The sequence below is a fragment of the Ylistrum balloti genome, unplaced genomic scaffold (genome assembly GCF_031769215.1).
Source record: "Ylistrum balloti isolate Yb309-2 unplaced genomic scaffold, AGI_CSIRO_Ybal_v1 Utg371022, whole genome shotgun sequence".
NCBI classification, from domain to species: Eukaryota; Metazoa; Mollusca; class Bivalvia; order Pectinida; family Pectinidae; genus Ylistrum; species Ylistrum balloti.
The window spans coordinates 182926-210904 of NW_026782568.1; the positions used below are offsets into that span (position 1 = coordinate 182926).

A 27979-nucleotide genomic window follows, 5' to 3' on the forward strand; every position below is an offset into this window, starting at 1 on the left:
CTAATGAAAAGTGTTTACTAATGTTGTTTGACATAAACCAGAATATAATTATGTATATTGCATTTTTAAAATCATCCTGTATACGATTCCAAGTGATATTTGTATATGTTCAACAATCACAAACACATGTTGGACAGGTATTCTTGAAAATACACTACACTACAAGTTTTTCATCAAAATGTTACTCAGAATGAATTAACTGATGTTTACAGATCTAGAGTGTAAAATATGATACACAATAGTGACATGTTGGTGGTATAATTTTGCAGTTAATTCATTATCCAACACCTTAAAAAAATTGAAACAATAGTGACAACATCTTCAGATATAAACCATAAACCTACAACACTGAAATAGAGGTGATAATTTTGGCATACGAAAAATAGACAAATGTCTTTACATCAAAGGCTTTCCACATAGAGCAAAGGAATCATGCTGTTTTCCTGGCTAAGAGCTAATTGAACATGTGGTTGTTTTACCATATGTATTTTTGGTGCCAATTATACCTCTCTAAAATCTTGAATATTGGCTTCATGAGAGAAATACTGGAAACAGCACAGTCAACATTATAATCAGAAATGTTGATCATTATTTTTTGTCAACACATACAGATCTCTTTGAAGACGTAAATCAATATAAACAGTACAAGCAATAAGATAAATGTTGGGTTTTTTCTCAAAATTTTATTAAATATTTATTTTAAATCATCTTTATACAGTAATAGTATGAATGACTATTGTCAGAATTAATGAGAAGACTATCTACAAAAAATTCAAACAATAACATTGGCTCTTAATGGAATTGAAGAGATCACCAAATGCTGAAAATATACAGCACTTTTCATTCTTTCAGCAAAGTACCTACAAGTCTGATATTACACCTGAAAATCTAATTAAGAGCCAGTCACTGTGAAGTAATACTTATCATGTTGATCAGTCTTTCGACAATTCAACTGATGCATCACAACATTAAATTAAATAAAGGAATGATGTCAATAATTTTGACCACTTTTTAAATAAACTTGATTTATTTTACAGCAATTGTGAAACAAGTTACATTAATCACTCTCATTGGCCTAGATGAAGGCATTTGAGGGGCCTTCCTGTGGACGTAACCAGGGAAAAACCAATGTGATCAGCCGGGTGACCCCATACCTTTTCACCTTTGTTTCAGGTATTGATCTCGCAGATGTCCAAGTGAAAGGAAAGTGTACATGTCTTACCACTGCACCAACCAACCATTAATCTCTGACCATTAATCTCAGCAAAATAATAAAAAAATAAGCAAGGAAGCCATCAACGAAGTTTGAAGGATCAAGCAATCTGCTATTGAGATATTGTAGTAAGTGTCTTTTACCAAGGGACCTGTGATTCATAGCAAACACTTTCTGCGAAAAGCCATGACGAATTTGTTCAATGCAACAGGAGATATTGCGAGGAAACAAGTGGGATAGTTACAATATTCTTTTGTGATCTCCAGCCAGATAATAACATCAAGACTGTCTTGATCCTTGAAGTCACCTAAACACACTTAAAACCTTGTAATGATATATCAGTAATTTGTATTAAAAGCACAATAATTATTTTTCTTTGTTGTACAAAGAATGCAACGTCCTGATTTGCTGATTTTTTTTCTTTTCACTTTTCATTTTATAATGTTTGGAGGAGTCAGTGGCAACACATAATCTTACAGTAGGTCTGTTGGATCTTTTTCTTTGTATGAATGGGATATCTGTTTGCATTCGCCTGGTATGTTTATCACTGTCATTCAATAATATAAACAAAAGAACAGACTACAACATTATAAGATATTCAAATTCAATTTACACAAAAATTAAACAAATAAATATTAGAGTTATCAGGTTATGTTATTTCATACTTATACACATTTCAGTTTGGAATGTGACGGCCGACCTATGAATGTATTTTGAATGACTGAAAATAGCACAAAGTTGCTGTCAAAGATATCGTATTCCATCTAAGAAAATCTTCATTCTTTAATTTGTATACCATACAGAAAGTATTACAAAATAAATATAGTTAAGCTAATAGGGAGAAGAAAGTAACATGATAACCTCTTAATTGACATAATTTCAACTTGTCTATATTTTCATATCTTAACACATTTAGGTGTTGCTGATCTGCACTTAATGGAACCCTTGGATTATTCCTATATCCTGTGAGTAATGTCATCAATTGAAACCCATGGATTATGCCTCCAATTCTCTAAGTTACCTGTCATTATTCGGAACCAACATTGTGCCTCACATCCTGTGAGTTATCGGTCATTAATTTGAAACCATGGATAAAGCCTGACGTCCTGTGAGTTACCTGTCATTAATCTGAACCCAAGGATTTTTCCTCAAATCCTGTGATTTAACCCCAATAAATTGGAACCTAGGAGCTATGTGTCACATCCTGTAAATTAGCAGACATTAATTGGAAAACATGGTTGTGCCTTGCATCGTGTGAATGGTATTTTTGATTGAACACTGTATTATAAAGCCAGGTTAATCAATAAAGCATGCTTTATCACTGTATACACCTACGCAGTTAAACCTGTTTGCTCCATATGTGTGAAGCTAACACATAAATTAGTAATATATGGGAGTTTGGACACGATTATATAATCAAACTGTAGTAGACCAGAGCAGTTCATTAACAATATATCTGGATAGTTAAAGTAATCAACATTTCATGCCCTGAAATGGTATACAGGTGTGCCAAGGTGGTCAGTATTGGATAAATCTTTAATAGTGACAAATAGATTGTTTTCTTCTTACATTCATGTTCAATAATTGTAACCATTACGCATACTGTTTTCAAACTAAATCTGAACATTTTTGTTCTGCAGCGCTGCCTTGTCATTGTTTCACCACTCTGACTGGAGTTGGCTAAAACCTGTTGATATATGTTGTAGGATCACATAATAAACAAGAGATTTCAGTTAATTGCAGTCCCACACTGACACATCCTTCACCAAGGAGTACCCATATACAAAGTTCCAAGTTTAAGTGACTAATAGTGAAGAAGAAAAAACCCAGCCAAAATTTTTTCTTTGATGTAGGTCAAAATATAGGAGTGACCTACTTTTGATACACAAAACACTGCTTCAAGATGGTGAGTAAGTTGTGCACACTGCCTGCACAATCGGTAACACTGACCGTACATCACTTGCACACCATTAACACTGTCCATTCATCAACCTGCATGCCAGTAACACTGATCACACATCACCTGCACACCAATAACACGGTCAATACATCACCTGTACACCAATATCACTGTCCATGGCATGTGCACAAAAATGACCCTGTCTACACATCACGTGTACAACAATGACAGTGTCTACACATCATCTGTACAACAATGACCCCGTCTACACTTCAACTGTACAACGACACTGTCTACACATCAACTGTACAACAATGTCAGTACCTACACATCACCTGTACATCAATGACCCTGTCTACACATCACGTGTACAACAATGACCCTGTCTACACATCACCTGTACAACAATGACAGTGTCTACACATCACCTGTACAACAATGACCCAGTCTACACATCACCTGTACAACAATGACTCTGTCTACACATCACCTGCACAACAATGACCCTGTCTACACATCACCTGTACAACAATGACCCTGTCCACACATCACCTGTACAACAATGACCCAGTCTACACATCACCTGTACAACAATGTCTACACATCACCTGACACACACAATGACATCACCTGTACAACAATGACCCTGTCTACACATCACCTGTACAACAATGACCTGTGTACAACAATGACCCTGTCTACACATCACCTGTACAACAATGACCCTGTCTACATATCACCTGTACAACAATGGCCCTGTCTACACATCACCTGTACAACAATGACAGTGTCTACACATCAACTGTACAACAATGACCCTGTCTACACATCACCTGTACAACAATGGCCCTGTCTACATATCACCTGTACAACAATGACCCTGTCTACATATCACCTGTACAACAATGTCCCTGTCTACACATCACCTGTACAACAATGACCCTGTCTACACATCACAACAATGTCTACACATCACTGTACAACAATACAACAATGACCCTGTCTACACTACATATCACCTGTACACATCACCTGTACAACAATGGCCCTGTCTACACATCACCTGTACAACAATGACAGTGTCTACATATCATCTGTACAAAAATGACACTGTCTACACATCACCTGTACAACAATGACACTGTCTACATATCACCTGTACAACAATGACAGTGTCTACACATCACCTGTACAACAATGACCCTGTCTACACATCACCTGTACAACAATGACAGTGTCTACACATCACCTGTACAACAATGGCCCTATCTACATATCACCTGTACAACAATGACAGTGTCTACACATCACCTGTACAACAATGGCCCTGTCTACACATCACCTGTACAACAATGACCCTGTCTACATATCACCTGTACAACAATGGCCCTGTCTACACATCACCTGTACAACAATGACAGTGTCTACACATCACCTGTACAACAATGGCCCTGTTTTCACATCACCTGTACAACAATGAGTGTCTACACATAACCTGCACAACAATGACCCTGTCTACACATCACCTGTACAACAATGGCCCTATCTACATATCACCTGTACAACAATGACAGTGTCTACACATCACCTGTACAACAATGGCCCTGTCTACACATCACCTGTCTACATATCACCTGTACAACAATGACAGTGTCTACACATCACCTGTACAACAATGACCCTGTCTACACATCACCTGTACAACAATGACAGTGTCTACATATCAACTGTACAACAATGACCCTGTCTACACATCACCTGTACAACAATGGCCCTGTCTACACATCACCTGTACAACAATGGCCCTGTCTACACATCACCTGTACAACAATGACTCTGTCTACACATCACCTGCACAACAATGACCCTGTCTACACATCACCTGTACAACAATGACCCTGTCCACACATCACCTGTACAACAATGACCCAGTCTACACATCAACTGTACAACAATGGCCCTGTCTACACATCACGTGTACAACAATGACCCTGTCTACACATCACCTGTACAACAATGACAGTGTCTACATATCAACTGTACAACAATGACCCCGTCTACACATTACCTGTACAACAATGACAGTGTCTACATATCAACTGCACAACAATGACCCTGTCTACACATCACCTGTACAACAATGACCCAGTCTACACATCACCTGTACAATAATGACTCTGTCTACACATCACCTGCACAACAATGACCCTGTCTACACATCACCTGTACAACAATGACCCTGTCTACACATCACCTGTACAACAATGGCCCTGTCTACATATCACCTGTACAAAAATGACACTGTCTACACATCACCTGTACAACAATGACAGTGTCTACATAGTATCTGTACAACAATGACACTGTCTACACATCAACTGTACAACAATGGCCCTATCTACACATCACCTGTACAACAATGACAGTGTCTACACATCACCTGTACAACAATGGCCCTGTCTACACATCACCTGTACAACAATGACCCTGTCTACATATCACCTGTACAACAATGGCCCTGTCTACACATCACCTGTACAACAATGACAGTGTCTACACATAACCTGCATAACAATGGCCCTGTCTACATATCACCTGCACAACAATGACCCTGTCTACACATCATCTGTACAACAATGACCCCGTCTACACATCACCTGTACAACAATGACAGTGTCTACATATCAACTGTACAACAATGACACTGTCTACACATCACCTGTACAACAATGACATACATATCAACTGTACAACAATGACCCTGTCTACACATCACCTGTACAACAATGACACTGTCTTCGCATCACCTGTACAACAATGACACTGTCTACACATCACCTGCACAACAATGACAGTGTCTACACATCACCTGTACAACAATGACAGTTTCTACACATCACCTGTACAACAATGATCCTGTACACACATCACCTGTATAACAATGACCCAGTCTACACATCACCTGCACAACAATGACCTTGTCTACACATCACCTGTACAACAATGACACTGTCTACACATCAACTGTACAACAATGGCCCTGTCTACACATCACCTGTACAACAATGACACTGTCTACACATCAACTGTACAACAATGACACTGTCTACACATCAACTGTACAACAATGACACTGTCTACACATCACCTGTACAACAATGACCCTGTCTACACATCAACTGTACAACAATGGCCCTATCTACATATCACCTGTACAACAATGACAGTGTCTACACATCACCTGTACAACAATGGCCCTGTCTACACATCACCTGTACAACAATGACCCTGTCTACATATCACCTGTACAACAATGGCCCTGTCTACACATCACCTGTACAACAATGACAGTGTCTACACATCACCTGTACAACAATGGCCCTGTTTTCACATCACCTGTACAACAATTAGTGTCTACACATAACCTGCATAACAATGACCCTGTCTACATATCACCTGCACAACAATGACCCTGTCTACACATCATCTGTACAACAATGACCTCGTCTACACATCACCTGTACAACAATGACAGTGTCTACACATCACCTGTACAACAATGGCCCTGTCTTCACATCACCTGTACAACAATGACAGTGTCTACACATAACCTGCATAACAATGGCCCTGTCTACATATCACCTGCACAACAATGACCCTGTCTACACATCATCTGTACAACAATGACCCCGTCTACACATCACCTGTACAACAATGACAGTGTCTACATATCAACTGTACAACAATGACACTGTCTACACATCACCTGTACAACAATGACATTGTCTACATATCAACTGTACAACAATGACCCTGTCTACACATCACCTGTACAACAATGACACTGTCTACGCATCACCTGTACAACAATGACACTGTCTACACATCACCTGCACAACAATGACAGTGTCTACACATCACCTGTACAACAATGACAGTTTCTACACATCACCTGTACAACAATGATCCTGTACACACATCACCTGTATAACAATGACCCAGTCTACACATCACCTGCACAACAATGACCTTGTCTACACATCACCTGTACAACAATGACACTGTCTACACATCAACTGTACAACAATGGCCCTGTCTACACATCACCTGTACAACAATGACACTGTCTACACATCAACTGTACAACAATGACACTGTCTACACATCAACTGTACAACAATGACACTGTCTACACATCACCTGTACAACAATGACCCTGTCTACACATCAACTGTACAACAATGGCCCTATCTACATATCACCTGTACAACAATGACAGTGTCTACACATCACCTGTACAACAATGGCCCTGTCTACACATCACCTGTACAACAATGACCCTGTCTACATATCACCTGTACAACAATGGCCCTGTCTACACATCACCTGTACAACAATGACAGTGTCTACACATCACCTGTACAACAATGGCCCTGTTTTCACATCACCTGTACAACAATGAGTGTCTACACATAACCTGCACAACAATGACCCTGTCTACACATCATCTGTACAACAATGACCCTGTCTACACATCACCTGTACAACAATGACAGTGTCTACACATCACCTGTACAACAATGGCCCTGTCTTCACATCACCTGTACAACAATGACAGTGTCTACACATAACCTGCATAACAATGGCCCTGTCTACATATCACCTGCACAACAATGACCCTGTCTACACATCATCTGTACAACAATGACCCCGTCTACACATCACCTGTACAACAATGACCCCGTCTACACATCACCTGTACAACAATGACAGTGTCTACATATCAACTGTACAACAATGACACTGTCTACACATCACCTGTACAACAATGACACTGTCTACATATCAACTGTACAACAATGACCCTGTCTACACATCACCTGTACAACAATGACACTGTCTTCGCATCACCTGTACAACAATGACACTGTCTACACATCACCTGCACAACAATGACAGTGTCTACACATCACCTGTACAACAATGACAGTTTCTACACATCACCTGTACAACAATGATCCTGTACACACATCACCTGTATAACAATGACCCAGTCTACACATCACCTGCACAACAATGACCTTGTCTACACATCACCTGTACAACAATGACACTGTCTACACATCAACTGTACAACAATGGCCCTGTCTACACATCACCTGTACAACAATGACACTGTCTACACATCAACTGTACAACAATGACACTGTCTACACATCAACTGTACAACAATGACACTGTCTACACATCACCTGTACAACAATGACCATGTCTACACATCACCTGTACAATGACCCTGTCCACATATCACCTGCACACCATCAGTATCGTCCACGCATTACTTGCACCCAATTTACACTAGCTGGGTTTGACACTAACTTTGGACCAGGACACTAAGTCTACTGAAATGTGTGAGTTCAGTTCTACTCAATCCAGTGAGTAACAGACTGCTGGTCTACCTAAAAATTTCAATTGAAATCATGTAAGTAAATAACCATTAAAATGAGATACAATTATTTCCATTATTTACCATTAAATCTTATGATAATCTGGACTCCATCATGAAATTTTACACACATTATATAATTTTTAGCACTAAACCGTAATTATGTGTCCATCAGTCATAGTTGAATTGATTGCTGCTATATCAAATTTTGTATTCAAGAATATTACAAATGTCACGGATTGCAGACATTAATGCTCTTGTTTTTGCAAAAATCCTGTTGTTACCTGTGTGAAGCATCTCACTGATTATGATCACAGCAAAATGTGAAAATGCTTAGGAGTTTCTCCAACAAAAATAAAAAAACAAAACTAGGCAAGAAAGCTATTCAACATATAAAAATGGTGATTTCGAAAAAATTTGGAATTACAAGAGAGATCTTTCCAAAGATCCTGTGTTGGGATGTTTCTTTTGACTTCAATATGATGAATGAGAAGATAAGAAGTCATGTTCTATGTGTTCATGATATAATACTGATGATACATTTGTGACTGAAATGTCAAAATTGAAAACAGATACAATAAAAATATAATGAATCATAAGAATGTCACAAGGAAAAAACCTTCAAAGGAAATTGTAAAGAAAATACCAGAGAGCCAATCAGTAGCTGAACAATCACTAACTATGATGAATAAAGCATCTGTAGATACAATGAAGTATCAAAAGATTCTCAAGATGCTATCCATGCAGAACTGTCCAGAAGGAAATCAACAGAAGTCCTATCAGCTCCGGGGAGCTTGAGCACAAAAGAATTAAAAATCCAAAGTTATAAAACACCAGTGTTCCAGTAAAACTATCCAATATTAAGATTTTAGTTTCAAATGGGAAAGTCTACTTGAAATTTCGAGGGTCAACCTGATTTCAAATTCTGATAGACCTGATGTCTACCAAGTGTCAATAGTTGAGTGTCAAATCCAGCTGTCCAATACATCATCACCTGTATACCTTTAACACTGTTCATGCATTATTTGTACACCATCATTTAACATTCTGTTGTATGCAGGGTTGCTGTTGTCTTCATTCTGAGTAACAAGTTAACCCAGAGTGACGGTGGCAACCCTACTAAATTGTAAAATTCACTATCTCTTGCATATTTTAACATCACTTGTACAGGGACATATTCTGTAAAATGCTGATTTGCCAAGCAGAAATCAAAGAGACATTCATTTATGTGTATAGAATACATAGTCAGTGTCTTATGATACAATCTTATATTTTGTCTTTCTATCCCTAGCTGAAAACACTGACCATGTATTCTATTTATCTCGCAACATTAATTGAAAATCATACAATTAAAACTTTAGTAGTTTTGTTGTTCAATCTTTGTTTATCTGTCATTTACGTTATGCTGAATTTTGCCTGATGATGTATGTCAATATAACTACTCCAAATAGTTATGTAGTTCCAAACTTCAATGGATATGACAGCGATTTTATGAATTTTCGTTAATAAACTTATTCATTACAACATATAAAATCATTTCTTTCAACAGTCATTTATATTACTAAATGTAATTTTTAAGTAAATTCAGAAAAGTAATTCTGTCAAATTACTGTACATGCTAAAATACAGCTGTTTTCCGTCACTGCATGTTGCATGTGAATCCCCTACATAACCATAGTGTCCCTCAGATATTAAGATTTTCAGGTCATCTGAAATCAAATCTTTCAAGTTCTCTCTTGGATTAATGAAACAGACACAAGTATAAGTTTTCATTTATATTTTACGAGAGAAGGCAATAAGAGGAATGCATGCTCAAAGTGGAAATCTTCAAATCTGAGAACAGTATATTTGTACCTCTATGACTATACATGCATTAATTTATATTATATGTAGCAAAAGAGACAGTTGGCAGATATATCTGCTGTTCATTTAAAAATCAACAAATGTCACAGGATGACTAACAAAGTCAGTAGCTATAGTACATTGGCCAGGTTTTGGTATTTTTTCAGTGCAGATCACCTAATAGAGTTATGCCCCTTTTTAATGCCATTCATGAAATATGTTGTGAATCTCAATGCTGATATGACCTCATGAACATCAAAAAAATAATATAATTCTTGCCATGGCATGTATTTTGTGAGTTTACAGCAATATTTTTGGATACAGATTTTTCAAGAGAGACAAACTCCTGACAAAACTCATAGGTTGAGAGCTAGTTTAGAAAAATCCTTCAACATTAGCGAGTCTGGTACATGATGATAAGGTCAGCAACCAATAGAATTCAGGAAAATCAACATGGATTCCACTCATAGTGATATGAAATGATAAACAAGCGGTAAACAAATTCTATATCATTTGTCTCTTTGTATACTTATCTAAAGTTTTGTGCTTTAAATTAACTTAACACTAACATTAAACCAACACTATTGATCTGGCAACAAAAAATACAGTATATGTCACCGAGAACGAAAGTGTAAACATCACCTGGTTCATTATTTCATCAACGAAGAAATAATAGTAGATATCACATCTTGGTAAAGAATATCTCAATTTCACCATGCCTCAAAAAACAACACATTTGGACATTCTCAAAAATTAGATATCGTGACGAATCATTTGACAAATACCTTTGAAAATATCCCTTTTCTGTGTTGAAAATATCTACAGTATTTTCAATATATGACAAGCAGAGCCAGAGGTCATCCACAATAAAACACACATAAACAGTGAAATGATTCCAAAATAGCTATTCTAGTCACGATTCAACAATAGACCTAATTACACTGCCAATGAAATAAAATGTATCATCTTATAATTATGTTGATCTCGCGATACGCTCAGGGCACGGGGCCTGATACACAACCCTGTGCATAGCAATACACTACAGTCAGCGTGTGTTCGATATCGAGACAGTCGACAAGAAAATTTGTTCCTTATAGATATAATGGATGAATATTCATCTTAGTATGATTATCTCACAACCTACCTTCTTAAATGAATTCCTCAATGTGTCTTCAACTGTAAACAGCGAATGAAGACCAGCAGCGTTTCCTCCAACCTTCAGTTTCCGGAGATTATTCGGTGCTGAGTGAATTATGCAGCCAAGTCGTAACAACCAATCAACGAGCGTGTTACAAAACTTTGGGTCATGTGACACTAGTGGCGGCTAGCATGTAGCATCATAAACTGATAAACTTTCGATTTGATATCTATATATAAACATATAAGACACGCAATTCAAATTATGTTTGCTGTGCTATAACTTGTAAATTTTTAAACATGATTTATTGTAGTTAACACAGACTTAAATATATCATTGAATTGTACTGTACAACTACAAATCAATTGATAAAATTGATGAAATACTGAGCACAGGATAGTGAAAAAAGTCCGTGATAAAACATCAAGAAAAATGAAAGTAAACACACAGCATATATATAATGACATAACGTCACAGTTAGAACTGTACCCATGAAAAATAATCGATGCGGCATTTATACCATGTACGAGTGTTTTAAATGAAAACTGGATATGTATACAAGTACTTTTAGTAATAAGAACAATTTCCTTGACAAAAAATAATCTTTTAATGTTGTTTAATCATTAACTATCTTTACTTTCATGATATAAATGAAAGAAATGGGGAAAATAGGAAATTATATATACAATGTAATACAACATGAAAAATGTCATATTTCTAAAATTGGAACAAAAATGGCTGAACTTTAAAAGATAAGTGACTGAAAACAAGACTAATTTATGTGAACATTTTTTTAAACGAAGAAAATATATAAGATGTTGTTTGTTATAAACCGATATTTATGATGAGGTGTCACAGTCGTAGAGTAACTATCTGGTAGGGCAGCCTGAAAAGTTAAGGAGTCAATTGTCTCATTACAGCAAAATGATATTGGTGATGCATTCACAAAGAAGGCAAAGCTGACATTAATTTTATTTTGAAGTGTCCCAGTTTGTGTCTTCTGACTGTAAATTATCTTAGATAACACCATTTTATCTCGAACATTACACAGAGAATTGGTAATCAAGCTAGAATAACTTTTATATAAATCTCTTAATGAAACATATGTGTCTCAGCCCCACATTAGAAAATTCAATACTACATAAATCACATTTGACAACAAATTGTTGGAGGATTGCTGTCACTGTAAAGGCAATAAATCACATACCTGACACATTTAGTGTCTGTACCCATGTATAGGTGGGAGAATTGTAAACATCACTTTATGGGTAATTAGGTGAACCTCACTTCACCCTGAAACGTCCTACGTGTAGATTGAAATAAGATGGAGAACAAAACCATTATATAACTATGTTTTTGATGTTGAATTGGTTCTATAGTGAAAGGAGCAGCTTGGTGTGGTTTGTACCACGAATGTGTAATTTATCATCTGTAAAATATGTCCCTGTTTGTACTTGGTATTGCATACAGTCCCTGTCACTCAGCTGACGAGTCGATGTGACTTGTACATAGTGTTAAATACGGTCTCTGTCACTCAGCTGACGAGTCAGTGTCTCCTGTATATAGTGTTAAATACGGTCTATGTCACTCAGCTGACGAGTCGGTGTGAATTGTACATGTTGTTAAATACGGTCTATGTCACTCAGCTGACGAGTCTGTGTTAAGTACGGTCTCTGTCACTCAGCTGACGAGTCGGTGTGACCTGTACATAGTGTTAAATACGGTCTCTGCCACTCGGTTGACGGGTCGGTGTGACCTGTACGTAGTGTTAAATACGGTCTCTGTCACTCAGCTGACGAGTCTGTGTTAAATACGGTCTATGTCACTCAGCTGACGAGTCGGTGTGAATTGTACATAGTGTTAAATACGGTCTCTGTCACTCAGCTGACGAGTCAGTGTCTCCTGTATATAGTGTTAAATACGGTTTCTGTCACTCAGCTGACGAGTCGGTGTTAAATACGGTCTCTGTCACTCAGTTGATGGGTCGGTGTGATCTGTATATAGTGTTAAGTACGGTCTCTGTCACTCAACTAACGAGTCTGTTGAATACCGTCTCTGTCACTCAGCTGACGAGTCGGTGTGGCTTGGATGTCATGTTAAGTACGGCCTCTGTCACTTAGTTGACGAGTCCGTGTGACCTGTACAGAACGTTTAATACGGTCTCAGCCACTCAGTTGACGAGTCGGTGTGGCTTGGATGTCATGTTAAGTACGGTCTCTGTCTCTTAGTTGACGAGTCCGTGTGACCTGTACATAGCGTTTAATACGGTCTCTGTCACTCAGCTGACGAGGTGCTGTTTAATACGGTCTCTGTCACTCAGCTGACGAGGTGCTGTTTAATACGGTCTCTGTCACTCAGCTGACGAGGTGCTGTTTAATACGGTCTCTGTCACTCAGCTGACGAGGTGCTGTTTAATACGGTTTCACTGTCGATCAGTTGACGGAACATGCTTCTTTGGCTCAGTTGGTAGAACCTTGTATATTGTATTTGGAGATAAAACAAGAGATCCATAGGGCATGTATCGTTCACCTGGCTCAGTTTTGCTGAAATTGCTTCACCCAGTCTAAAGGAAAAGGAATTCTTCAGGTTAACATTAATTTCTTGCTTAGGCGCAATACCTCTGCCCCCGGAGGGTCAGCAAAACCATTTATACAAAAGTCTCATTCACTAAGAAATACTTCAGATCCAATTGGGACAGAATCCCAAATTCTAAATTTTTTAAAGAATCCGAAGAATTTACTCTATTTGGGCCTCGCAACTCCCGCTCATGGGGCCAAGGCCAATCTTTTATACAAAATTCAAACGATTCAGATCATATTTGGACAAAATTCAATCATTCCTACTGGAGAAGAAGGATTTTAAAACTCTATTTCTATTTCCCTAATTGGTTCCCGCATTTTGCACTCCAAGGTTCAGACCTACTGTTTATAGCGTATTGATTTCCCTTCGCCCAACAATGCTTCAGACAACATTTGGGCAAAATCCAATCATTCCTACAGGAGGAGTAAGATTTTAAAGAATTTGTGTTATTTCCCCTATTTGGTCCCGCCCTCCCACCCAACTAGGCATTAGATATACAAAATCGATTCCTCTTTACCTAAGAATGCTTCAGATCAAATTTGGGCAAGAATTTGCTCTTTTTCCCCTATTTGGTAAAATCCGCTGAGTCGTACATGACTAGTTGCAATTCGCAGAATAAAAGATATTGGCGGGCGGACGGAAGGACGGACGGACGGACGACGTCGGCACGAACAGTATGCCTATAGCTTATCGGCTATTATAAGAAATCTGGATCATTAATGCGTAGATTATGGTAAAAATGAGCTAAAGACCGTTGTTATCTCATGCTCCAATACACATGATAGGAGGGGACGTATATAATGGTAAGCTATCCTCTCTCTCAAACTGCGTAAGTGTGAAAATATACAGATAAATAACATTCTACGTAGGCGTGAAATAACACAGCGCGACACCTGTGCCCATGTGTTCAATGAGGTAAACCATGAAAGAGATGTCAACACGTGCTGAAATAAGCATATCTTCCATGTCTTGGGCAGATAAATGCAAATGGAGACGAGTCCGTTCAGCTGATTCTGTTGGTTCCGAAACTTTCCATGTCATCTTTTAATTTAAAAAGTCGCAATAGTTTTATATAACTCCTTTTACAACACTTTGTACCATCACTGATAAAATAATCTCGATTGAGTTAGTGATAAAATTGTGAGTTTGCTAAATAGCAATAATGACGTCACAGATTTTGTATGCCAGAGAAAATCCGAACGCGACCGGGAAAGACCGAGGCTTTGACGTGCCATCAAACTGACCCGTAGCCGAACGCACTGGCACTGGGCTTAAATCGCGTCGAGAGTCGAACATTCATATTACTACGTATAGGTAGGCGACATCTACATCAAAATACAAAGTCCGGTAAAATATCGTTGCTAGTGACCTTTAAAGTCACATTGACATATTGGAGTTGACATAGTTGTGGTATAATTTACTTACGGCAGAATTAAACGTCGATGAAGAAGGACATCCTGCTATACATGTGCACCTTCCAAACAAACAAAATTATGGACTTAAATCAAGTTCGTGGAAGAGATCCGCTGCTCTTTACCCGCATAAAGGTTTTCAGCAAAGCAACTGATTCTGAAAACATCTTGTTATTAATACGAATAGATATTGAAGATAAGTATGAAGCAATAAACGGATTCATTTGATATCATTGAACAAAGAAACAAAAGACAAATCATAATAAGAAAAGCTCCTTAGCACGCAAGGTAATTAAAACCAAAGACTTCTCTGGGGAAAAGATAAAAATCCTAATATTCAAAACGTTTTCTTACCGCCTTGATGCTCTTCGGTATAATCTGCAGACTATTGCGGAGCATGCAGTAAGAAAATGAAAGCCCTTTTTCACGCGATAAGTTTGATTATGAAATAACAAAGGAAAATGCGAGGGTAATCTGAAACAAAATCAGATATTTGTAATCTTCATACAGGTTACAAGAAAATCAGTAAACACACGGATAACGAGTAGGAGAAAGCCGGCTGTATATGTAACAGAGTCATGGGATGTCATATTCTAAAGATTACCAAGACATATCAAAAAGGTAATTACAAGAGTGACCTTAACGAATAAAGAAAGGAGAGACTTCTTCTAGACAACAAACACAATAGTCGAACCTTTCATATTGTTATATAATCAGCCAGCCAACCAAAGAGCGGAATGGTACTCACAGTCTAAAACGAGGCTCATTCATTCATTCATTCATCTGAGATAGATACATAGTAAATCAAAATGATGAATGCAAGGAATTCATGTTAACAATCCGCGGTATGATAAAAGTGGTCAAAATTAAATGGTTAATTGTTTAAAGTGTATGAATATAGCAAACGTGTCATGAGTCGCGAAGTGCGTGCTTGTTGTAATACCAGTAAGTCTTGTTCTCGGCCGAGAGGAGAACGTGTAGCTAAGGCAAGTCGACTAGCTACCATCTAGACGACTTCATTGCCCTCTATGTTCTCATCATGACGTCCAAATAAAATTTGGGCAAGGCCTTCATTGGATGCTTTGTCCAGGGTCAGGAACGTTGCTGTACCACAATAGTCCAATATGTCTGTCATAAATGTATCTCTTGAAGAGTAGATGACGTCACAGTGTGAGTGACGTAATGATGATTTAGATTACTTGAAGTTTTGCCATATTTCTCAGCTTGGGTTGGGTATGTCAGTAGTTTTGAAACAATTCGCGCACATGCTCATTCTGAGAATTTGGATTGGTCTATAATCTAGGTGGTCATAACTGATGGTCATTCTTTCAAGCCACAGCTCAGTTTCACGGTTTTTAATAGTGTGATTTAGAGACAATCTCCATGGTAACTTGGATGGAAATTACCTTCTGGTAATGACGTAAAGCAAGAACATGTCCATGTACTTTTTATGAATAAGCAATGCAACATAGGGCAGATCTGTAACCATTCAGCTTCTAACGGTCCTCAATAAAAGGACCACCAAGGTGGGTCAAGGTAACCCAAAGTTGATTTATTTAGAAGGCACTTAATTACGTTCTACACAATAGACTTATTCAAATACTAAAAGCTGACTGAATGCAAGATACATTTTGCCAGCTGAATAGAGAATTAAGAAGAAAAACAGAATGCGTTGTTATCAATGGAAAGTATTCTGTAAGGAACCAGATCACCCCTGGAGTTTCCTGAACATTCTGTTGTAGGTCTCATACCATTCGTCATTTGCATAATGCATAAATAACTTGCGTGAGTAGTCTTAATTCGGAAGCCCTTCTGTTAGCACACGACTCTAAAATATTAAAAATGATAAATGAAGTATCTAATCAAACCTTAGTTCAGGAGGATCTTCAACGGATGTAAAGATGGTGTGTTACAGGGTTATTGAAATTAAGTCCAGGGAAATGCGTTCCTGTGTACACAGGAAGGAACACCGCAAATTATCTTAGATACTGCAGAGATCAGACAGCCTTAAGTAGGCAGAGATACACGATAAATAAACATGAAAAAAGAAACATCTTTTTCGGCAGCGATCTTTGGTTGAAGCTGGTTGAGAAGAGCAACGGAATTGGTCCCTGAACTGAAAATGTTCATACTCGGATATACTTAAACACCTAAAAATATCAACAAAATTGGTCCCTGAACTGAAAATGTTCATACTCGGATATACTTAAACATGTACAACAGATTTGAAGAGCTTTATAAAATTTCATTTGTTGTTGTTTTTGAAGACATTTTTTTGAAGATATGTGAGGATTTATCAAACTAATCCAAACCTTTTTTTTGAAAATATATTCTAACCTGTGTGTGAATAAATGTTGTATATGCAAAAAATTTAAGCTGTTTCTGAATCGATCCAGAGGATCACAGGAAACACTTCATGACCTATACCTTCACAGCAAAGTCATCATCTGTGGTTACAATTAACTTCCATATTTAGACAAGGTGCACTGTTTTGAGTCTGATGTGGAGGAGACTATACCCTGTACCGGAAATCTGTTATTTTAGAACATCATAGAACAGGGGTACTATGGTAGGTAAGGTTGTAGTATACACTGAGGTAGGAAAGTAGAACATCATAGAACAGAGGTACTAGGGTAGGTAAGGTTGTGGTATACACTGAGGTAGGAAAGTAGAACATCATAGAACAGAGGTACTATGGTAGGTAAGGTTGAGGTATACACTGAGGTAGGAAAGTAGAACATCATAGAACAGAGGTACTAGGGTAGGTAAGGTTGTGGTATATACTGAGGTAGGAAAGTAGAACATCATAGAACAGAGGTACTAGGGTAGGTAAGGTTGAGGTATACACTGAGGTAGGAAAGTAGAACATCATAGAACAGAGGTACTGTGGTAGGTAAGGTTGTGGTATATACTGAGTTAGGAAAGTAGAACATCATAGAACAGAGGTACTAGGGTAGGTAAGATTGGGTATATACTGAGGTAGGAAAGTAGAACATCATAGAACACTGAGGTAGGAAAGTAGAAAATCATAGAACACTGAGGTAGGAAAATAGAACATCATAGAACAGAGGTACTATGGTAGGTAAGGTTGGGTATATACTGAGGTAGGAAAGTAGAACATCATAGAACACTGAGGTACTAGGGTAGGTAAGGTTGTGGTATATACTGAGGTAGGAAAGTAGAACATCATAGAACAGAGGTACTAGGGTAGGTAAGGTTGTGGTATACACTGAGGTAGGAAAGTAGAACATCATAGAACAGAGGTACTAGGGTAGGTAAGGTTGTGGTATACACTGAGGTAGGAAAGTAGAACATCATAGAACACTGAGGTAGGAAAGTAGAACATCATAGAACACTGAGGTACTAGGGTAGGTAAGGTTGTGGTATACACTGAGGTAGGAAAGTAGAACATCATAGAACACTGAGGTACTAGGGTAGGTAAGGTTGTGGTATATACTGAGGTAGGAAAGTAGAACATCATAGAACAGAGGTACTAGGGTAGGTAAGGTTGGGTATATACGGAGGCAGGAAAGTAGAACATCATAGAACAGAGGTACTATGGTAGGTAAGGTTGGGTATATACTGAGGCAGGAAAGTAGAACATCATAGAACAGAGGTACTATGGTAGGTAAGGTTGGGTATATACTGAGGTAGGAAAGTAGAACATCATAGAACAGAGGTACTATGGTAGGTAAGGTTGGGTATATACTGAGGTAGGAAAGTAGAACATCATAGAACACTGAGGTACTAGGGTAGGTAAGGTTGTGGTATATACTGAGGCAGGAAAGTAGAACATCATAGAACATAGGTACTAGGGTAGGTAAGGTTGGGTATATACTGAGGTAGGAAAGTAGAACATCATAGAACACTGAGGAACTAGGGTAGCTAAGGTTGTGGTATACACTGAGGTAGGAAAGTAGAACATCATAGAACAGAGGTACTAGGGTAGGTAAGGTTGGGTATATACTGAGGCAGGAAAGTAGAACATCATAGAACAGAGGTACTATGGTAGGTAAAGTTGGGTATATACTGAGGAAGGAAAGTAGAACATCATAGAACAGAGGTATTAGGGTAGGTAAGGTTGTGGTATACACTGAGGTAGGAAAGTAGAACATCATAGAACACTGAGGTACTAGGGTAGGTAAGGTTGTGGTATATACTGAGGTAGGAAAGTAGAACATCATAGAACACTGAGGTAGTAGAACATCATAGAACAGAGGTACTAAGTAAGGTTGGGTATAACATCATAGAACAGAGGTACTAGGGTAGGTAAGGTTGTGGTATACACTGAGGTAGGAAAGTAGAACATCATAGAACAGAGAGGAAGTGCTGTAGTAACGGTTGAGGTATACAATTAGGTAGGAAAGTAGGTAAGGTTGTGGTATACACTGAGGTAGGAAAGTAGAACATCATAGAACAGAGGTACTAGGGTAGGTAAGGTTGTGGTATATACTGAGGTAGGAAAGTAGAACATCATAGAACAGAGGTACTAGGGTAGGTAAGGTTGGGTATATACTGAGGTAGGAAAGTAGAACATCATAGAACAGAGGTACTAGGGTAGGTAAGGTTGGGTATATACTGAGGCAGGAAAGTAGAACATCATAGAACAGAGGTACTAGGGTAGGTAAGGTTGGGTATATACTGAGGTAGGAAAGTAGAACATCATAGAACAGAGGTACTATGGTAGGTAAGGTTGGGTATATACTGAGGTAGGAAAGTAGAACATCATTGAACACTGAGGTAGGAAAGTAGAACATCATAGAACAGAGGTACTAGGGTAGGTAAGGTTGGGTATATACTGAGGTAGGAAAGTAGAACATCATAGAACAGAGGTACTATGGTAGGTAAGGTTGTGGTATATACTGAGGTAGGAAAGTAGAACATCATAGAACAGAGGTACTAGGGTAGGTAAGGTTGGGTATATACTGAGGTAGGAAAGTAGAACATCATAGAACAGAGGTACTAGGGTAGGTAAGGTTAGGTATATACTGAGGTAGGAAAGTAGAACATCATAGAACAGAGGTACTAGGGTAGGTAAGGTTGTGGTATATACTGTAGGGTATCATAGAACACTGAGGTAGTGGATATCATAGAACAGAGGTACTAGGGTAGGTAAGGTTGTGGTATATACTGAGTTAGGAAAGTAGAACATCATAGAACAGAGGTACTATGGTAGGTAAGGTTGTGGTATATACTGAGGTAGGAAAGTAGAACATCATAGAACAGAGGTACTATGGTAGGTAAGGTTGTGGTATATACTGAGTTAGGAAAGTAGAACATCATAGAACAGAGGTACTATGGTAGGTAAGGTTGTGGTATATACTGAGGTAGGAAAGTAGAACATCATAGTATATACTGAGGAGGGTAGAACATCATAGAACAGAGGTACTATGGTAGGTAAGGTTGTGGTATATACTGAGGTAGGAAAGTAGAACATCATAGAACACTGAGGTACTAGGGTAGGTAAGGTTGTGGTATACACTGAGGTAGGAAAGTAGAACATCATAGAACACTGAGGTAGGAAAGTAGAACATCATAGAACAGAGGTACTAGGGTAGGTAAGGTTGTGGTATACACTGAGGTAGGAAAGTAGAACATCATAGAACACTGAGGTACTAGGGTAGGTAAGGTTGTGGTATATACTGAGGTAGGAAAGTAGAACATCATAGAACAGAGGTACTATGGTAGGTAAGGTTGTGGTATATACTGAGGTAGGAAAGTAGAACATCATAGAACAGAGGTACTAGGGTAGGTAAGGTTGTGGTATATACTGAGGTAGGAAAGTAGAACATCATAGAACAGAGGTACTAGGGTAGGTAAGGTTGTGGTATATACTGAGGTAGGAAAGTAGAACATCATAGAACACTGAGGTACTAGGGTAGGTAGGTATATACTGAGGTTGTGGTATATACTGAGGTAGGAAAGTAGGTAGGAAAGTAGAACATCATAGAACAGAGGTACTATGGTAGGTAAGGTTGTGGTATATACTGAGGTAGGAAAGTAGAACATCATAGAACAGAGGTACTATGGTAGGTAAGGTTGTGGTATATACTGAGTTAGGAAAGTAGAACATCATAGAACAGAGGTACTAGGGTAGGTAAGGTTGTGGTATATACTGAGGTAGGAAAGTAGAACATCATAGAACAGAGGTACTAGGGTAGGTAAGGTTGTGGTATACACTGAGGTAGGAAAGTAGAACATCATAGAACAGGAGGTACTAGGTAGGTAAGGTTGTAGGTATATACTGAGGTAGGAAAGTAGAACATCATAGAACAGAGGTACTAGGGTAGGTAAGGTTGTGGTATATACTGAGGTAGGAAAGTAGAACATCATAGAACACTGAGGTACTAGGGTAGGTAAGTTTGGGTATTAAAGGATGGAGGAAAGTTAAAAAAACATGTACCAGAGTAATATGGTTAGGAAGGTTGGGGTATATAGTGAGGTAGGAAAGTAGAACATCATAGAACAGAGGTACTAGGGTAGGTAAGGTTGTGGTATAGAACTGAGGTATATAGGTAGGTAACAGAGGTACTAGGGGTATATACTGAGGTAGGAAAGTAGAACATCATAGAACAGAGGTACTAGGGTAGGTAAGGTTGTGGTATAGACTGAGGTAGGAAAGTAGAACATCATAGAACACTGAGGTAGGAAAGTAGAACATCATAGAACAGAAGTACTAGGGTAGGTAAGGTTGTGGTATACACTGAGGTAGGAAAGTAGAACATCATAGAACACTGAGGTACTAGGGTAGGTAAGGTTGTGGTATATACTGAGGTAGGAAAGTAGAACATCATAGAACAGAGGTACTAGGGTAGGTAAGGTTGGGTATATACTGAGGTAGGAAAGTAGAACATCATAGAACAGAGGTACTAGGGTAGGTAAGATTGTGGTATACACTGAGATAGGAAAGTAGAACATCATAGAACAGAGGTACTAGGGTAGGTAATGTTGTGGTATACAATGAGGTAGGAAAGTAGAACATCATAGAACAGAGGTGCTAGGGTAGGTAAGGTTGTGGTATACACTGAGGTAGGAAAGTAGAACATCATAGAACACTGATGTAGGAAAGTAGAACATCATAGAACAGAGGTACTAGGGTAGGTAAGGTTGTGGTATATACTGAGTTAGGAAAGTAGAACATCATAGAACACTGATGTAGGAAAGTAGAACATCATAGAACAGAGGTACTAGGGTAGGTAAGGTTGTGGTATACACTGAGGTAGGAAAGTAGAACATCATAGAACAGAGGTACTAGGGTAGGTAAGGTTGTGGTATACACTGAGGTAGGAAAGTAGAACATCATAGAACAGAGGTACTATGGTAGGTAAGGTTGGGTATATACTGAGGTAGGAAAGGTTTGTTAATATTTGAAGTTGGTTAAGTTTTGATACACAGAAATATCTAATTTAGTAACATATTATCCAACGACATACTCATATATTGACAGTAAATGTGATGAAACGACTCTCAGAGTTATATATCTGATCACACACATGCAAATTCCATGTAGGCGGTAGGATATTATCAACTTCCGGTCGATGATGTACAATTCTGCTCCTCTAATCATTATCTATGTTATAAACAAGCGGTCATTACTGACTGTAAATGTCACGTGATCATTACTGACTGTAAATGTCACGTGATCATTACTGACTGTTAATGTCAGGTGATCATTACTGACTGTTAATGTCAGGTGATCATTACTGACTGTTAATATCAAGGCCACATTACCTTATATAACAAATAACTGTGTTGTAGTATGTAACTGCATCGCACGGTCACGTACAGAATTGATAGCGTAACAGGGTATAGACACAATGGGTATTCCTAGTGTTGTATGTAACCATGACTCCGGGTCGTACATTGCGTAATCATGGTCAATATTAAAACGCATGATATGCATAACATAACAGGTTTTATCTTTTTTTGTTCATTTGAAATAAAACATAAAGCAAAAAAAATAAATATACTTAGGTTCATGCGAGTAAGTAGATAATATTTCAGCTGATTTTGAATTTAATTCTCTAGTCTGAAATAACATCAAAGATCTGTTTTGGCTCTGTTGATTGGGACCAGTTCTATAGACTGGTTTTGTGTTACTAGGGTTACTGTGGTGTAGTGGTGGTTTTGTAGATTGGATGGTGGTATGTGGGTTTTGTAGGCTGGGTGGTGGTGTGGTGGTGGTTCTGTAGACTGGGTTATGGTGGTGTAGTGGTGGTTTTGTAGATTGGATGGTGGTATGTGGGTTTTGTAGGCTGGGTGGTGGTGTGGTGGTGGTTCTGTAGACTGGGTTATGGTGGTGTTGTGGTGGTTTTGTAGATTGGATGGTGGTATGTGGGTTTTGTAGACTGGGTGGTGGTGTGGTGGTGGTTCTGTAGACTGGGTTATGGTGGTGTAGTGGTGGTTTTGTAGATTGGATGGTGGTATGTGGGTTTTGTAGACTGGGTGGTGGTGTGGTGGTGGTTTTGTAAACTGGGTGGTGTTGTGGTAGTGGTTCTGTAGACAAGATGGTGGTGTGTGGGTTTTGCAGATTGGCTTTTGGTGTAGTTGTGGTTCTGTAGACTGGGTGATGGTTTATTGGTGGTTCTGTATACTGGGTGGTGGTGTAGAAGTTGTTCTGTAGACTGGATGGTGGTATGATGGTTCTGTAGACTGGGTGGTGTGGTAGTGGTAGTTTGTAGACTGGGTGGTGTGGTAGTTGTTCTGTAGACAGGGTAGTGGTATGGTGGTGGTTCTGGAGACTGGGTGGTGGTGTGGTGGTTCTGTAGGCTGGGTGATGGTGTGGTGGTTCTGTAGACTGGGTGGTTGGGTGGTGGTGGTTCTGTAGACTGGGTGATGGTTTGGTGGTTCTGTAGACTGGGTGATGGTGTAGTGGCAGTTCTGTAGACTGAATGATGGTGTAGTGGTGGTTCTGTAGACAGGGTGGTGGTGTGGTGGTTCTGTAGACAGGGTGGTGGTGTGGTGACAGTTCTGTTAACTGGGTGATGGTGTAGTGGTGGTTCTGTAGACTTGGTGGTTGGGTGGTGGTGGTTCTGTAGACTGGGTGATGGTGTGGTGGTTCTGTAGACTGGGTGGTAGTGTGGTGGTTTGTAGATTGGGTGATGGTGTGGTGGTTCTGTAGACAGACTCGGTGATGGTTTGATGGTGGATCCGTAAACTGGGTGATGGTGTAGTGACAGTTCTGTAGACTGGGTGGTGGTGTGGTAGTGCCTCTGTAGACTGGGGATGGTGTGGTGGTTCTGTAGACTGGGTGGTGGTGTGGTAGTGGCTCTGTAGACTGGTGATGGTGTGGTGGTTCTGGAGACTGGGCAGTGGTGTGGTGGTTCTGTAGAATTGGTAATTGTGTGGTAGTGGTTCTGTAGACTGGGTGATGGTGTGGTAGTGGTTCTGTAGACTAGGTGGTGGTGTGGTAGTTCTGTAGACTGGGTGATGGTGTAGTTGTGGTTCTGTAGACAGGGTGGTTTTTCTGTGTGGGTTGTGGAAAGATGATTATCATGTGACAAAAACATTGTCCATTCGTGAAGTTAGCATTCCCTTATGAATACAATTGCACTGGGTGATGGTGTGATGGTTCTGTAAACTGGGTAATGGTGTGGAAGTGGTGTTTCTGTAGACTGGGTGATGGTGTGGTGGTTCTGTAGACTGGGTAATGGTGTGGTAGTGGTTCTGTAGACTGGGTGATGGTGTGGTGGTTCTGTAGACTGGGTGATGGTGTGGTGGTTGTTTAGACTGGGTAATGGTGTGGTAGTTCTGTAGACTGGGTGGTGGTGTTGTGGTTCTGTAGACTGGGTAATGGTGTGGTAGTGGTGTTTCTGTAGACTGGATGATGGTGTGGTGGTTCTGCAGACTGGGTAATGGGGTGGTAGTGGTTCTGTAGACTGGGTGATGGTGTGGTGGTTCTGTAGACTGGGTGATGGTGTGGTGGTTGTGTAGACTGGGTAATGGTTTGGTAGTTCTGTAGACTGGGTGGTGGTGTGGTGGTTCTGTATACTGGGTAATGGTGTGGTAGTGGTTCTGTAGACTGGGTGATGGTGTGGTGGTTCTGTAGACTGGGTGATGGTGTGGTGGTTGTGTAGACTGGGTAATGGTTTGGTAGTTCTGTAGACTGGGTGGTGGTGTGGTGGTTCTGTAGACTGGGTAATGGTGTGGTATTGGTTCTGTAGACTGGGTGATGGTGTGGTGGTTCTGTAGACTGGATGATGATGTGGTGGCTCTGTAGACTGGATGATGGTGTAGTGGTGGTTCTGTAGACTGAGGGATGGTGTGGTGGTTCTGTAGACTGGGTGGTGGTGTGGTGGTTCTGTAGACTGGGTAATGGTGTGGTGGTTCTGTAGACTGGGTAATGGTGTGGTAGTGGTTTTGTAGACTGGGTGATAGTGTGGTGGTTCTGTAGACTGGGTAACGGTGTGGTAGTGGTTCTGTAGACTGGGTGATAGTGTGGTGGTTCTGTAGACTGGGTGATGGTGTGGTGGTTCTGTAGACTGGGTGATGGTGTGGTAGTTCTGTAGACTGGGTGTTGTTGTGGTGATTCTGTAGACTGGGTAATGGTGTGGTATTTGTTCTGTAGACTGGGTGATGGTGTGGTGGTTCTATAGACTGGGTGATAGTGTGGTGGTTGTGTAGACTGGGTGATGTTGTGGTGGTTCTGTAGACTGGGTGTTGTTGTGGTGATTCTGTAGACTGGGTAATGGTGTGGTATTTGTTCTGTAGACTGGGTGATGGTGTGGTGGTTCTGTAGACTGGGTGATGGTGTAGTGGTGGTTCTGTAGACTGGGTGGTGGTGTGGTAGTGGTTCTGTAGACTGGGTGGTGGTGTGGTAGTGGTTCAGTAGACTGTGTGATGGTGTGGTGGTTCTGTAGACTGGGTGATGGTGTGGTAGTGGTTCTGTAGACTAGGTGGTGGTGTGGTGTTTCTGTAGACTGGGTACTGGTGGTGTAGTGGTGTTTCTGTAGACTGGGTGATGGTGTGGTGGTTCTGTAGACTGGGTGATGGTGTGGTAGTGGTTCTGTAGACTAGGTGGTGGTGTGGTAGTTCTGTAGACTGGGTGATGGTGTTGGTGGGTGTTTTTCTGTATCATGTGACAAAAACATTGTCCTATCTGGGTGGCATTCCCTTTGGTGTGGTAGTTCTGTATACACCTGGGAGACTGGGTGATGGTGTGGTAGTGGTTCTATGTAGACTAGGTATACATGGTGTGGGAACATTTCAGTTTTATACTGGGTGATGGTGTCAGTTTTATTGTGGTTCTATATACAGGGTGTTTTTTCTGTGTAGGTTGTGGAAAGATGTTTTATTATCATGTGAGTTTTAAAAACATTCAGTTTTATATATTGGGAAGTTCAGCATTCCCTTACAAATATATATTGCACTGTCATTATATACCTTGGGAACATATATACACTTGGGGTTTTATATACAGTTTTATATACCTGGGAACATGGGAACATATCAGTTTTATATACCTTGGGAACATTTTGGTTCTATATACCTTGGGAACATTTCAGTTCTATATACCTTGGAAACATAGCAGTTATACATATATCGGGAACATTTCAGTTTTATATACCTTGGGAACATTTCAGTTTTATAGACCTTGGGAACATATCAGTTTTATATACCTTGGGAACATATCAGTTTTATATACCTTCGGAACACTACAGTTTTATATACCATGGGAGCATTTCATTTTTATATACCTTGGGAACATATCAGTTCAATATACCTTGGGAACATTTCAGTTTTATATACCTTGGGAACATTTCAGTTTTATATACCTTGGGAACATATCAGTTTTATATACCTTGGGAACACATATCAGAACAACAGTTTTATATACCTTGGGAACATATCAGTTATACATATTTTATATACCTTGGGAACATTTCAGTTTTATATACCTTGGGAACATATCAGTTTTATATACCTTGGGAACATTTCAGTTTTATATACCTTGGGAAACATTGGGAAAATTCAGTTTTATATACCTTGGGAACATATCAGTTTTATATACCTTGGGAACATATCAGTTTTATATACCTTGGGAACATTTCAGTTTTATATACCTTGGGAACATTTCAGTTTTATATACCTTGGGAACATATCAGTTTTATATACCTTGGGAACATTTCAGTTTTATATACCTTGGGAACAGTTTTATATATTGGGAACATTTCAGTTTTATATACCTTGGGAACATTTCAGTTTTATATACCTTGGGAACATTCCAGTTTTATATACCTTGGGAACATTTCAGTTTTATATACCTTGGGAACATATCAGATATACATATATTGGGAACATATCAGTTATTTGGGTCAGTTTTATATACCTTGGGAACATTTCAGTTTTATATATATTGGGAACATTTCAGTTTTATATATATTGGGAACATTTCAGTTTTATATATATTGGGAACATATCAGTTTTATATACCTTGGGAACATATCAG

At 39.2% G+C, this 27979-nt stretch overlaps 2 protein-coding genes across 3 annotated transcripts in view; both read right to left on the bottom strand.

Moving 5' to 3' along the window:
• LOC132560152 (neurocalcin homolog) overlaps positions 1–11636 on the bottom strand; it is a 74857-nt gene extending 63221 nt beyond the window's left edge. For both annotated transcript variants that reach the window (XM_060224804.1, XM_060224802.1), the window contains exon 1: positions 11546–11636. The gene's annotated coding sequence lies outside the window, so the exon portion shown is untranslated. The remainder of the gene's footprint in view (positions 1–11545) is intronic.
• A 12279-nt stretch (positions 11637–23915) lies between these two features.
• On the bottom strand, positions 23916–25040 carry LOC132560149 (mucin-2-like). Its single transcript, XM_060224797.1, has one exon. It carries the CDS (start codon positions 25038–25040, stop codon positions 23916–23918), a length of 1125 nt encoding a protein of 374 aa, XP_060080780.1.
• Positions 25041–27979: the final 2939 nt, after the last annotated feature.